This window comes from Scaptodrosophila lebanonensis, unplaced genomic scaffold (genome assembly GCF_003285725.1).
Source record: "Scaptodrosophila lebanonensis strain 11010-0011.00,11010-0021.00 unplaced genomic scaffold, SlebRS2 tig00000001-arrow-pilon, whole genome shotgun sequence".
NCBI lineage: Eukaryota > Metazoa > Arthropoda > Insecta > Diptera > Drosophilidae > Scaptodrosophila > Scaptodrosophila lebanonensis.
Genome location: NW_022060529.1, coordinates 29,178,620 through 29,192,141, shown reverse-complemented (window position 1 = coordinate 29,192,141; position 13,522 = coordinate 29,178,620). Strand labels below are relative to the sequence as shown.

Here is a 13,522-nt window from a genome sequence, read left to right as displayed (position 1 = left end):
AAGGTTCATCGGTATCGTCGTTATATGAGCTAGTTGACCAGTTGCTGGACCATTGTTATAGTTGCTACACTTAAATTGTCCTGCAATTCCTTAATAAGCAGCCTCATCCCATTGCACACGCTTGAAAGGCTTTAATTCATGTGGCGGCAGTCCAGAAGGGTTTAGTGATCGATTTGTAATATTTTATTTTTCTGGGGGCTTTTGAAAAATATTGCCTTAATATTTAAAGTGGCAAAGTTTCGAGGATGATTAGATGAGGATGAACTAACAGCATGCTATTCAGGAGTTTTTAATGTATTTTTTTTTTACACATTTGGTTACATTATTGGCGTTTTAGTAAGGATTCCATTCTTTTTTGCAAATATAATATAGCCCATGTTAACCGTCGATAGTGTAGCTTCACAACAGTGAAGGAATCCATTAAATCGGTCCAGTAGATTCGGAGCCTTTTCAATTCAAACTAATAAACCATCAAAACTTGAAACTAGAAAAATGATGACTTAAATAATGAAAAGTCGAGTGAACAGTGCTCCAAAAGTGATGAATTGGACCTTCTAAAAGTATACCAGAATTATCAGATGCAGCACCCAACATCCAGATATAGAACAACCACAAAAGGTACTAGCAAAAATCAAAAAATTTCTGTTTTAGCATGAGCAGTATTTTGGCTTTGACGCCCGACCATTTCCTTACTGGCGGGTCGCACCTTTCCATTGCCGAGCCTGAAATCAAGCAGAAAGCCTCGTCCATAATTAACCATTGGCAACAGCTTAAGGCTATCAGCGAGTAATTTGGTCTCCGTTGGAAACATGAATACCTGAAGGAGTTGCACAAGCGCAACAAGTGGAAATAGCCTCTACGGGACTTTCAGACAGGGGATTTGGTAGTCGGAGGACAATCTCTCTTCGCATGATTGGCGTCTTGGACGAATCCGAGAGACCTATCCTGGCTCTGATCGAATTACACGAGTAGCCGATGTCTTAACGTCACGAGGCACTATCAAACGGCCAATCCCAAGACTTGTACTACTTCCCGTACAAGAAACCGTTTCCGTCCAGTAGCTACTTTGTCTAGCTCCGTGTTGTTTGTTCCAGCCAGACCCGCGGAGTGAACTCATTCCGCTGCCGTGTTTGCCGAGGAGTCCACGCCCTACAGCGGTGTCGCCGGTTCCATAGGCTCAATCCGGCGAAACGCCTTCGGGCAGTACTCATTAACAAGTACCCACATCACAGCACATCAACGCATCCTTTGCGGCTGCACTGCGCCAGTCCAGCGATGATGAGGTCGCCACGGCTGTCGTGCGGTATATATATATATATATATATATATATATATATATATATATATATATATATATATATATAAAATTAACTCTTTAAAAAACTTTAGAGAGCGTCGAAAGAAGAATATCATATAGTAAATAAACTTATAATTATAAGCACATTTTACTTAGCCCAGCAAAGACGGGCAAGACCTATATATATATACTAGCAGGTATTGCCCGTCTTAACCCGGCTCAATATAATGTTTCCAATTGTATTAATTTGTGTGTGCATAACCTACCCATATGTTTTCACTTTATAAGTTACCAGTAGGAAGGCATTTAAGGTATTTAAATGAACATTTTCTGTTCTTGACAAAAAATTGTTCAGTAGACCGTTACATTTTTATTCTTGCCAAACTATTTCGTTAAACGAACATGACCACTATAACTAATACTTTTTAAAGCTCGTTTTCTCCCTTTGGAGCTAGAATTTTCCAAAAACCTTTCTTAGTGTGCTCCTACACTATCTAATTTCATCTTTTACCGTTTGGGCTGTGCGTTGATCACCAATTAAGACGTTTTAAGATAGACTATGTGCAAAAAAGGGGAATAATTATAAGGGTATATCCTAATTTTAAATTCACATTTGAGTCTTTTCGTGCCATATTGAGTCAATACGGTAACGCACAAACTCCGAATATGAAAAAGCACTGACAATTCTCATCTCAATTTGCTAGAGTAAAACTTTCGATAGTTGAAGCCACCGGAGAGAAGCCCAACAACAAGTTTAACGTCCCTCCACGTCGGTTTTACGAGAGGGAGCCCCTAAATTCAAGGCCGCTTCCGATGGGCAGAGCTATGGATAGATTAGCTGTACCGAATAAACGTCCACGAACGGATGATGACATTCGCTGTTTTAGGTGTGGAAAGAAAGGCCATATCAGAGCCTACTCCAAAACGAAGATGGCCCAAACTGTTGACGGTAAAAGTGCTAGCGGTGAGTCGTCAGTTGTACCTTCTGCGGCAGTTCAGGCCGTACTGAATCGATATGTTGGGCTAAAGAAAGAGCTGAACATAAAAACGTAAACATATGTAAGTGTACTTTTCTAACAAGAAACTACACCCCAGTGCTAATCAACAAACAACTGTTCCATTGCTTACTGGACACTGGCTCCGACTATTCATTCATTAGGTCCGACATAGCGGACAAGGTTTCGCAGAAAAGAGACCCATACACTCTCTCGGTAGAGGGAATTGGAAAAGAGCTAGTATTGCTGACAAAAGATATTTATTATTGGCAGGGACGTGTTAAAACACTCCACATTGCGCCGAAAGGCAAAAGTACTGTGTTCCGATAAGAAAGCGATTAGCGACTCACTTTCCCACCAAAAACCTTTGGGTTCTGTATTGGTAAAATATTCTCGGAACAATATAAAGAGCCATCCAACTACGCGGGTAACTACTTGTTCCCTAAACATTCGTTTGATAAAAGATACAGTTGTCAACTATAGGCCTTATCGAATCGCCCAGCTGCTCGCCTTTTGCTAGTCCAATAATCCTCGTCAAAAAGAAAAATGGCTCGAATCGACTTTGTGTGGACTACAGGGCACTCAATAGAATTGAAGTAAAGGATCGTTACCCAGAATTGAGGACCAGCAGAGCAAATGGCCAGGTAGAACGATATGTCGACACCGTAGCTAACTTATTACGGACTGATACAGAAACAAACCTCCAGTGGCCTAACTACGTCAGCCGAGTACAGTTGGTTCTTAATACTACAGTTAACAAGACAACTGGGGTTTCCCCCTTAAAGATACTGACGGGAGTTACTGGGCGTACTCCAGACATTGGCGCACACCCAGCTGCATTAGATATCGAACCCTACTGTGATGACATAGTAAATATACGCGAGCTCGTTAAAGAACGAATTGAACGATTTGAATAAATGTAAGCCTACCAGGTTAAAATATAGGCGAGAAGGTAATTTACCGCAGCAATCAGATCCGAAAGTCGAAGTTGCAACCCCAGTATCGAGGACCCTATGAGGTGTTGGGCGTCTTGCCGAATGATCGTTATAAGTTAAAACGCGGTAACTCCAATACCATAATAGTCGCCGCTAGGGAAGTGATTCGACCACTACTCGAACTAGAGGCCGAAGAAGCTACTAATAATTAGGGAACATAGTTATAAAAAAAATAATAATAGTTGCACTAATTATAAGACAAAAAAAGATAAAAAAAAACAAAATAATATAATAACAAAATAAAAATATGATTAAGAAAGAGAAAAGGTGAAAACTAAGTAATAATATTCTAATGTAGTTGTGTTGCTGTTGCATTGTACTTGTGCTATAAGTAGTTGATTAGAATTCATGAACAATCGTAAGATTGCCTCTGAGTCATGCTATTCTGATGTAGTTGCGTTGTTGTACTGTACTTAGTTGTATTAAAGTTGATTGCAATTCATGAACAAGTGTAAGATTGCCTCTGAGTCATGCTATTCTGGTGTAGTTGCGTTGTTGTACTGTACTTAGTTTGTTATAGTTGGTTGGAATGCGTGAACAAGCGGATGGTCGCCCCTGAGTCATGATATTCTAAGTGAGGTAGGATTCGTGAACAAGCGAATGTCCTGGATAAGAGTGGACACATGATCATACGGAAGGTCGCCGCTGAATCATGGTGTCCTGGATAAGAATGGACACATGAACACGCGGAAAAATCGCCTCTGAGTCATGGTATTCCAAGAACTGTACTGATGGAAGTGCTTTTGAGTCTGACTCGGTGGAGTTAAAACAAGCCGGTTCCATTGTGGTAGATTTGAAAATGCTTAAGTAAATTTGTTTATGTAAGCTTAAGGCTGAATTGCCACCCTGTACTTGTTATGCAATTAAAATGAAGTGTTTTCCAGAATCAAATTTTGTTTCACTATTTTGAAGAGAGGGAGCCTCATCCAAGATTGTATTAGGCAATCAATCTCTTCTTCGTGTTAACCTTAAATTAAACAAGATATAACGCTACAGTCGAGCAAGCCCGATAGTAAAATACCCTGTACTCTCCATAAAAAAAGGAAAATTAAAAAAAAAATTATTTGAAAAAGGTTAATTAATTTTATCAATGAATTAAATTATATATAAAATAATCAACACATGCATATAATAAATTTACATCAGAATTGTGTCTCTGCGTGTTTATATGCGTGTATGTATGCAGCACAAAGTTGAATCATAGCAGCAACAACAACAACTGCGGGCAGCGATTTTTTGTATGGCTAAAACTTTCTTCATAATGGACATACCATGGTGGAACTTGGTATACGGATATATTTATTTATTTATTTCATCGACAAACAATGCAGTCGATGTAAAAGAAAAAGAAAACAAAAAATCAATACAATAGAGAACTTAAACTTAAATAAAGCTATAGGAATAAAAAGCCTATAAATAAAGCCTATATAATCGCTAACTGGGTGTGAATACCAAATTTTAGTTCAAAATTCCAAGAATTAGTCCGCAGCTGTATTTGTTGCTGCTTTGACATAATTATATAATGCACACATGCAAATGTACAAGTACACAAACACGCATAGATACGATTCGGATGTAAATGTATGTATCTCCTTCTGTGTGTTACATGTACATACACTCGCACAAAACTAACTAAACTAAACTTTGGGTATAGGATATAAAAATTGCAAGATAATATCAATAAACATTTTATTTTGTGTGATTAAACGACATTTATGAAATTTAATGTAGTTTTTATACCCTGTACCCAAAGGGTAAAAGGGTATATTAGTTTTGTGCGAATGTATGTAAAAGGCAGGAGGCTTCGCAGACCCCACAATGTATATATATTCTTGATCAGTATGACAATATGTCCGTCTGTCTGTATGAACGTAAGGATCTCAGAAAGTATAAGAGCTAGAATTACCAAACTTGGTATTCTCCTGAGTCCGAGAAAGAACGAGTTTGTTATTTTTTTTCTGATGCACCTCCCCACTCACCCCTATTCACGATTTTCTATAACTCCCGTAATTCTTGAAATTTTGAACTTTTCGGTAGTCACATTAAGTTAGTGATTATGTGTCCCTATGCCAAGTTTAGTTATGATAGACCAATTTAACGTTAACCAATTTAACGTTAACGTTAAAGTTATAGCCATAAATATAATTGCTGGCCAAGTTGTTGATGCTGGTGCTTTGGTTGACTGCAAACACGCTCACACAGACACGTATACATATAAGGCATCTGTGTACAAAATTGCCTGTCTCTAGGTCTTATAGTCTCTAAGATTCTTTTATTCTTTCGGACGAACAGACCCGTCTTCTTATGCTGATCACTAATATATGTACATATAAATCGAGGGGTCTGCCACGCCTTCTTTTGCCTGCCAAATTTTCACTTTGTTCAAACCTAATATCCTCTTGTACAGAATGTAATGAAATCCTGGCAACCACCCTACTAGGCTAATTTATTTTCCTCGTCCTGACATGCAATTTTTATTAAGTTATAATAAACAATAAATGCGAATATTCCTCGATAAAGCATTTCTTTAATTATTTATTAGATTGCCTTTATTGTTCATATTTCACGGGTATTGCATACAAGTGTAGTTTTTGCATACGAAGTAAAATTTTTCACAAATAATTTTGAATGCTGAATATATTTTGCCTTTGCACTTAGTCACAAATTACAACTAAATATGCAACATAAAGTAGTGCGTTGATCTTAAAAACAAACCTAATATTGTTCATAATTTAAATTTCTGTTTTTTTTTTTTTAAATCTTTTTTTAAAAAGAACGTAAAACAGAGTTTGCTTTAGATTGTTGACAAAAACGCATTCCATTATAAATTATTTAAATTATAATCCATAATAAAATTGAAGTAATTTTAACAAAGCAAAGTTTTGAGAATACAATGTTTTATGGTTGAACCTATGTTAAAACCATTAATATTTTTACCACTCACTGAAACACAATTACTTTCTTAAGTCGATTTGCTGTATGTGATAAAAACAATTTTAAAAGAAATGATCTACATAATTGTATGGAGTTGCAAAGAAACACTTTACTTTGTTTGTTGCTAATGTATGTATTATTTGCTTAAATATGTTTTATTTTACGAAAATCCTACTACGAAGCAATGTTTTCACGGCAATCGGCTAGCGAGCGTGCATTTATATTTTGTGAGCGTGGCCTATAGTGCGAGGCTCAACTGTGTACAATTAAATTAACAGTAATTATAATTTACAGTTGTTATATGTATATATATATATGTATTTTAATTTGCATTGAAGGTTAGCAATTCTTAGGTAGCTGTTTTAATAAATATTTTTCAATTTTTTACGTGTTCCTAAAAGGTTGCTTCCATGTGACACAGACGTTGTAAGGGTATTTTTTGTTGTATGTATTTAAATAGTTGCTTTAATATGTATATTTAATAAAGGAGGCAAATCGTTTGCTGAGTTAACGGCATTCCCAAACTTTAACTGTTTGATCAACGCTGCCGGAGATGACATACGGATGAGACTTGTGAAAATCTACAACAAAACCAGTTGGCAATAAATACATTATAAATGTACTTTTTAGTTTATTCGAATATACTGACCAATTGATGTGCAAAAGTGCTGGTGTGCATAGAGCGTCTTCATGCATCGTTTGTTTCGGAGATCCCAAACTCGAATGGTTTTATCATCACTGGCCGATACTACATATTTTCCACCCGGATGGAATGCCAACCCTCTTACCCAGTTATCGTGCCCATTTAAAGTTAGCAAGCACAAGCCAACACTCACATCCCAAATGCGAATGGTTTTGTCGCGTGAGCCCGATGCCAGGAACGGGCCCTGATGGTGGCCTTTTTTGTTGTCGGCACCGGCAGCTTCGTTTATTGCTGATGCAGCAGCTTCCGGTGCCCAAGCAATGCATTCTACAGTGTGCTCATGATCACGCAATTCAACCTGTGACAAGAAGGTGACAATATTGTTTCTAAAATTTCTAAATTGAAATACAGAAACTCACTTTGCAGTCCTTTGAATTTGTTAACCAAACACGTATTGTATGATCGTTTGAGCATGTAGCAAAGATGCTGCCCTCAATATGCACCCGTACCATTCGCACCCATTCGCGATGGCCGGTATAGGTTTTGACGCAGTAGCTGTGAAATATTCAGAAGTTTTAGTCACTAGAGCGGAAAATTATTTCTTTTTAAAAGTATACATACCCCGTGGCTACTTCCCACATTTTTATGGTGCGGTCGCGAGAGGCAGATAGTACATAGTCGCCAGCTGGCACAAAAGCCACCGAAGAGACATTATGATCGTGACCGTGCATGGTTTTAACACAGTCATAGCTTTGTTGGAAATCCCATAACTTGATGGACAAGTCTGCGCTGCAGGAGGCTAAAAGACATATTGGATTACGTAACGTACAAAAAAGTTCTATAGTCAATGCCTACCCAAAAGTTTGCCTTGCGAATCAAATGCCACATCCTGGACAGAGTCTGTGTGGCCTTTTAGGCTCCGCTCATATTCGCCAGTTTCAAAGTCCCATATCTTTATAGTAGCATCTTCAGAGGCCGAAACCATGAGTCCAAAAATTGGATGAAAGATCACCTATATAATTTATGGAATAGGATTACAGTGTTGGATTTGGTGGCACCAATCGGTTTACCCTCGTGATACTGGCTCTATGTCCTGTCAATGAATATTTTTCCGGCGGTCTGGGTATCCATTCGCCTGGGGTGCGTTTGTTTCTTGTTGGCGCGCCCTCAATGACCTCTTTTTCAGCTTCAGTCAACTTAGCCTCTAATTCCATAACTTTTTTTTGCAAACGTATGACTGAGGTCCATTTTTTTTCTAACAGACCACTAAACTTCTTTTCCACTTCGGTGCTGAGATCGGCCTCCTTACGAAACGCCTCTAATGAACTGGTATAGCCATTAGAGCTCAAATAGTCGGCAATCGCTTGGTTACTGCAAAAATGTTGTAATATTTTATTAAATAAATGTAGATTAAGCATAAAAACACAAGATGAACACCAATACATACAGCTCCTCGCGCTGCCGCTGCGACAACACCATTTTCATGCTGTACTCCGATTTGTTCGAGCAAAACAACTCTTTCCTGTCGCCTTGGTCTTGCTTGGATACTGGCTGTTTCAAAATGGTGATATGATAAATATAAATAATAAATAAATATGTGATGATAAATAAATTGCCTGTCTAATAACATTACTCATAATTTATGTATATTTGATTTTTTGCTATTTACTATTTACTTGACCTAATCGAATATTATGTCTGAGTAGAAAATATCATATAAACCTGATTTATGTTGAGAAATTGAATATTTAAGCTCACATCACCGCCATCAAAATAATACACACAGGACAAGGCTGCCTAGGAGCTGTGTTATGTATTCAGCTGATGTATATTCTTGGTTAGCAGGAGACTTTGCCAGATTAAGAGCGAATTAAAATTCTTTGGTAAAATAAAATAAAGTTTCATAGCGCACACAAATAACATACATACAAGGTGCGTTCCACAGTAAACAGGACTTTTTGAATCTAGCGCCCCGTGGTGGCGCTATCTATATGTCGACTGGTGCGTTAGAATCTGCTATCTTTATCGATTGTCCAGTGAGAATTTCATGACATTTCATCGATTGGAAGTGAAGTTATTGCGTTTTAAGTGTCAGTATGTTTGTGTTATCTGTGCGAAAATGGGCTTCGAACAAAAAGCCAATATTAAATTTTGTTTTAAAATTGGTAAAACTTTTACCGAAACGTTTCAATTGATGGAACAAGTGTATGGCAGAGTGCACGAGTGGTTTCAACGTTTTTCAAAAGGCTTGCACCGGCATACTCGCGGCCATACCGGCCAACGAGCTAAAAAACTCGTTCGACATTCTTTTGGATCGTGCAAAAAGCTGTATTGGAGCAGAAGGAGACTATTTTGAATTAAATAAATTGATTTTGCCGAAAAAACCATTTGTTCTGTTTTTTTTTTTTAAGTTTACCTGTTTACTTTGGAATACACCTCGTATATAAGGCATCTGTTATTATAAGAAATTTTAGTCCAAGATGCCTTATGTGAATACGCAGAAAATGTGTTTTTGGAATTCCCCTCCCTCGCCATTTTTCCCGGCGCAAATCGTTGGTTATGATGTGTCCGTATGCCAAGTTTCACTATGATTTATCAAGAAGTTATAGCCATAAATATATTTGCTGCTCAAGCGCTGCTCGCAACTGTTGTTGATGTTTGATTGACTGCAAACATGTTTACACAGACACGAATAGACGTGCATAGACATTCATTGCTTTGTATATATGCAATTATACTCCCTTTACGTGAATTCGAATACCGAGAGGTAAAATCGATCAAAATTTTTTTTTTTAATTTCTATAATTATTCTAAACATGTGTACAGAGTATTTCAAAGTCGGGACACCCGACTTTAGCTTTTTTACTTGTTTTTTTTATTAACAAGTAAATTATAAAGAAATGACATTAAATTATGGTCATATAACAAATGAAAACAAATCTTTTCCAATAATAACTGCCGCACATTGTTTTAGCATGAACAATGAAATGAAGAATGAAACTCCAAACATGCCTAACTGCTTCCCAAAATTGTTCAACTTCCTTCTTTACAGCGCACCATAAATTCTAAATCGGCTTGAGATCTAGATCCAAATGAGTTGCATTTTATCACTTGCATATAGCAGCATAATATTCTGCATTATATGCACATAAAGGCGCCGATCTATGATATCCCTGACCCAATATATGGGCCCCACGCCGTAATATGAAAAAATTGCCCAGATCATAATGCGAGCTCTTCCGTGTTTTACGGTTTTTGCTGTGAATCTATGGTGCCATTCAATGTTTGGTGGCCGCCTAACATACTGACAAGACCCAGTTCCAAAATGGACTCCTTGGACTCCGAGCGGCCCAATTAATTTACATTAGGCATCTCCGTATTGTTTTGTGTGCTTGTATTGATTTTAAATTTTTCTTTTATCCTTGTAGAGCTCGCAAATGTATCTCACTACACGGGTCATTAATTTATTTTAGAGCGAGGTCGTATACGTGCTTTAGGGATGGGTTAAATTTTATAGCGTTATGCACCATTGTACGAGAACAACCTACTATATTTTGAACTTCATTGCTGTTCCCTCACATATCAATTTTTGAATGAGTGCACAAGGTTTAGATGTGCAATGCTTGGCTCCACCCAAAAAAGGAACTAAAATGTTTATTGTAAACCATTAAAAAACTAGTATACCCTTTTACCCTTGGGTACAGGGTATAATAATCAAATTTACCATTTGCAACTTTTTGTGAGCTAATGGAGCGACACACTTATTAGTTTCCCAATGTTTGTCCAAGCACTACTAATATTTTGAACTTGTAAAAAAGGGTCAAGCTGTAGAAAAGGCAAATAACAATAACAAAAGTGCACAAAAAGCTAAAGTAACGGGAAAAAATGAAAGGAAACACGAAAATAGAACGAAGAGTATGAAGAGTATCACTACTATTGTTTTGAGCACAACTGTAGGTGTCACGCCTCCAGACTTGGACAGACAGACACAGACAGACAAACTGGAGTTCATATACATATATATATGAAATGTAAATACAATAAAAGTCTATATACCAAGTTCGGTTTTACCCGTTTCCATAATACAGGCGTTCGGCCAGATACGTCAAGATCAATTTGTTTCGTCATGCTTATTAAAGATATATGTATGTACATACAAGTACATACACCGCAACCGATTAGCACACTCTTTAACCTTTCAGTGCAAATAACTCAGTACTTTGAATACATATGTATGTATCATGCTCAATATTCTTTTCTTTCATTCTTCTTTATTTACACTTCTGAGAAAAGAACTGTTATGCTCTGGAAGATACCGTTATGCATGGCATTTTCTGCGACAGCCGATTAGCACACTTACGCTTCAGTGTTAATTTTTGCGAGTGCGTTGTCGTATTTGGCTTATTAAAGTTTTTGTTCAATAAGTTTAAACAATTTTCAATTAAATTGAGTTAATATGGGGAAAGCTAAACCGTTGAATGTTCCGGCACGATGACGCCCCACACACTGCAAGAGCCGTAAAGTCTTGGATTGAGCGTCAAAACGTGCCTTTACTGACATGGTCGCCATACTCACCCGACCTAGAAAATGTTAGGGGACGCTTATATACGAGTCTGGAAAACAATACTCAACTGAGTCGGAGCTAATTGAAGGAATAAAAAGTGCGTGGGAGACCATTGCACTAAATTATTTAAAGAAATTATATGACTCCTTACCCAACAGGAAGTCATAGTTAACCGTGGTGGGTAAACCCATTATTAATTCTTCCTAAATAAGCTAAGAAAATGCAGAAGCTTACGTAAAAAATTAATTTGATGGTTTTCTGTGCCCACTTTCTTATGTTATTCCATATTTACATAAAGGTGTGCTAATCAAATGTCACAAAAATAAAAGTGAATTTTTGGTATTAAATTTGTTAAAATTCTGTTAAAATATTATTTATAAAGCTAATACAATTACTATTACGTTTCCTGGTGTATAATTTAATGATCTTCTATTAGCTAGAAAGTTAATTTTAATAGCTTTATAAGATTGGCTGATATTAAGCTTCAAAACGAAGAAGCATAGAGTGTGCTAATGGATTGTCGCGCGGTGTATAAACATACTTTATGGGGTCGATGTTTTCTTTTATTTCACAAGCTACTTTTACCATTTGGGTTTACGGTAGTAATGTTTTTATTTTTGGATAAGGTCAGTGAAGATAAGAAACTCATAAATACTTGGCACTTGGGGACTATTCACAACGGGATAAATACAATTGCTCATATTTAGAATTGACACTTCCGCATCATCTTTGTGATATTTTGTGTGCAGTTACTTCTGTTGCAATTCGTTATTCCCAGGCAAAATATGTACATATATATCGGAAGTAGTTTGGCCACGAGTTAGCTTTCACATCAAGGTAACATACAAATTTAAGTACTGTTAAAATATGAGAATAAGATTCCTAGCAACTTCATTCCCTTTGCAGAACTGGTTTAGTGCTCAAACTTTATTCATATATGTACATACATATATGTACATACTGGTGTACATATGTACATACATAAGTAATTTTGTTAGACTAGATCTACCGAGAGGGCGCTAAGGCATTTACATATGTACTTTTTATGCAACAGAAGAAAGGAGCCAGTAAAAATCGATCGAAAAGTAAATGGTAGGGTGAGGTGTTGTGTAGGGTTAGGAAAGAGATGTTGGGAAACGTACACACCAACATACATATGTATGTAAATATGTATTTGTACACATGCGCAACACAAAAAATTGACGTAGATGATGTGTCATCGTTTTCCGTCGATGCAGAAAACTACTCAATGCCTGAACTTTAGGCCCATAATTTATTTTGTTTGAAAACATGTAAATATAGGGCGCTTTTTTTTTAAATGTTGACAATTCTTATAAACACTAAAACAGAAACCTTCCCAAACTGAACACAACAAAAACATATGGAAACTTTAAAACTAGTGCGACAGCCATTTTGAATTGGTGGGTCAGCCGAAGTTGACAGTGCATCCAAAAGTGGCAGTCGCTGCCGCAGCGAAATGAAAATCCACTAGCAACATTTTTAAACCAACTTATGTTATTAGAGCTTTAAAAAATTTATAGTCCGATATATCACTAGTCTCTCATATTGGAACACACTAAACCATTGTCATTCTGATTTTTTATATGCATTGATTTATATTTCGCTACTTCCAAAACACAATACCAGGGAGATTAACCACCTCTTTTTTGATATGACATACATATGTATGTATTTTGTGAATTTCACCTTCATACTAGATGCTCTGTGCTCATTTATACTTACGTTAATTGTCAATTTACTTAACTATTTTTACAAGTTCTGCTTATTACGCAGAGAATCGCGACAGCTAGAGATGTACACAATACAGTTTTCATTGTAGCACATATACTTTTGATTAATCGATGCTAAAGAAACCAGTTGTAATCGGTATCCGATATACTTAGAACAATGAGTTGGCAGCTCCATTTGTTCTACATAAAAGAGAAGACTTGGCGCCTACTCATTATAGTTTAGAGCAGAAATCTTCTTTATACACCCAAGTCAAAATGTTTATTACCTTAGAAAATTAATGCAATCATTTCCATGATTTTTTAACATGTTGGGCAAAATTGCTCTGCACACATATATCTACAT

At 36.8% G+C, this 13,522-nt stretch overlaps 1 protein-coding gene across 1 annotated transcript; it reads right to left on the bottom strand.

Annotated features, from left to right (window-relative positions):
• Positions 1-5,906: 5,906 nt before the first annotated feature.
• Positions 5,907-13,227, bottom strand: LOC115619973 (lissencephaly-1 homolog). Its single transcript, XM_030513012.1, has 8 exons — positions 13,172-13,227; positions 8,312-8,415; positions 7,935-8,235; positions 7,720-7,876; positions 7,486-7,663; positions 7,284-7,419; positions 6,871-7,222; positions 5,907-6,802 (listed from the first exon to the last, which is right to left on the bottom strand). Exons 2-8 carry the CDS (start codon positions 8,347-8,349, stop codon positions 6,729-6,731), a joined length of 1,236 nt encoding a protein of 411 aa, XP_030368872.1. The 5' UTR covers positions 8,350-8,415; positions 13,172-13,227; the 3' UTR covers positions 5,907-6,728.
• Between the last annotated feature and the right edge of the window lie 295 nt (positions 13,228-13,522).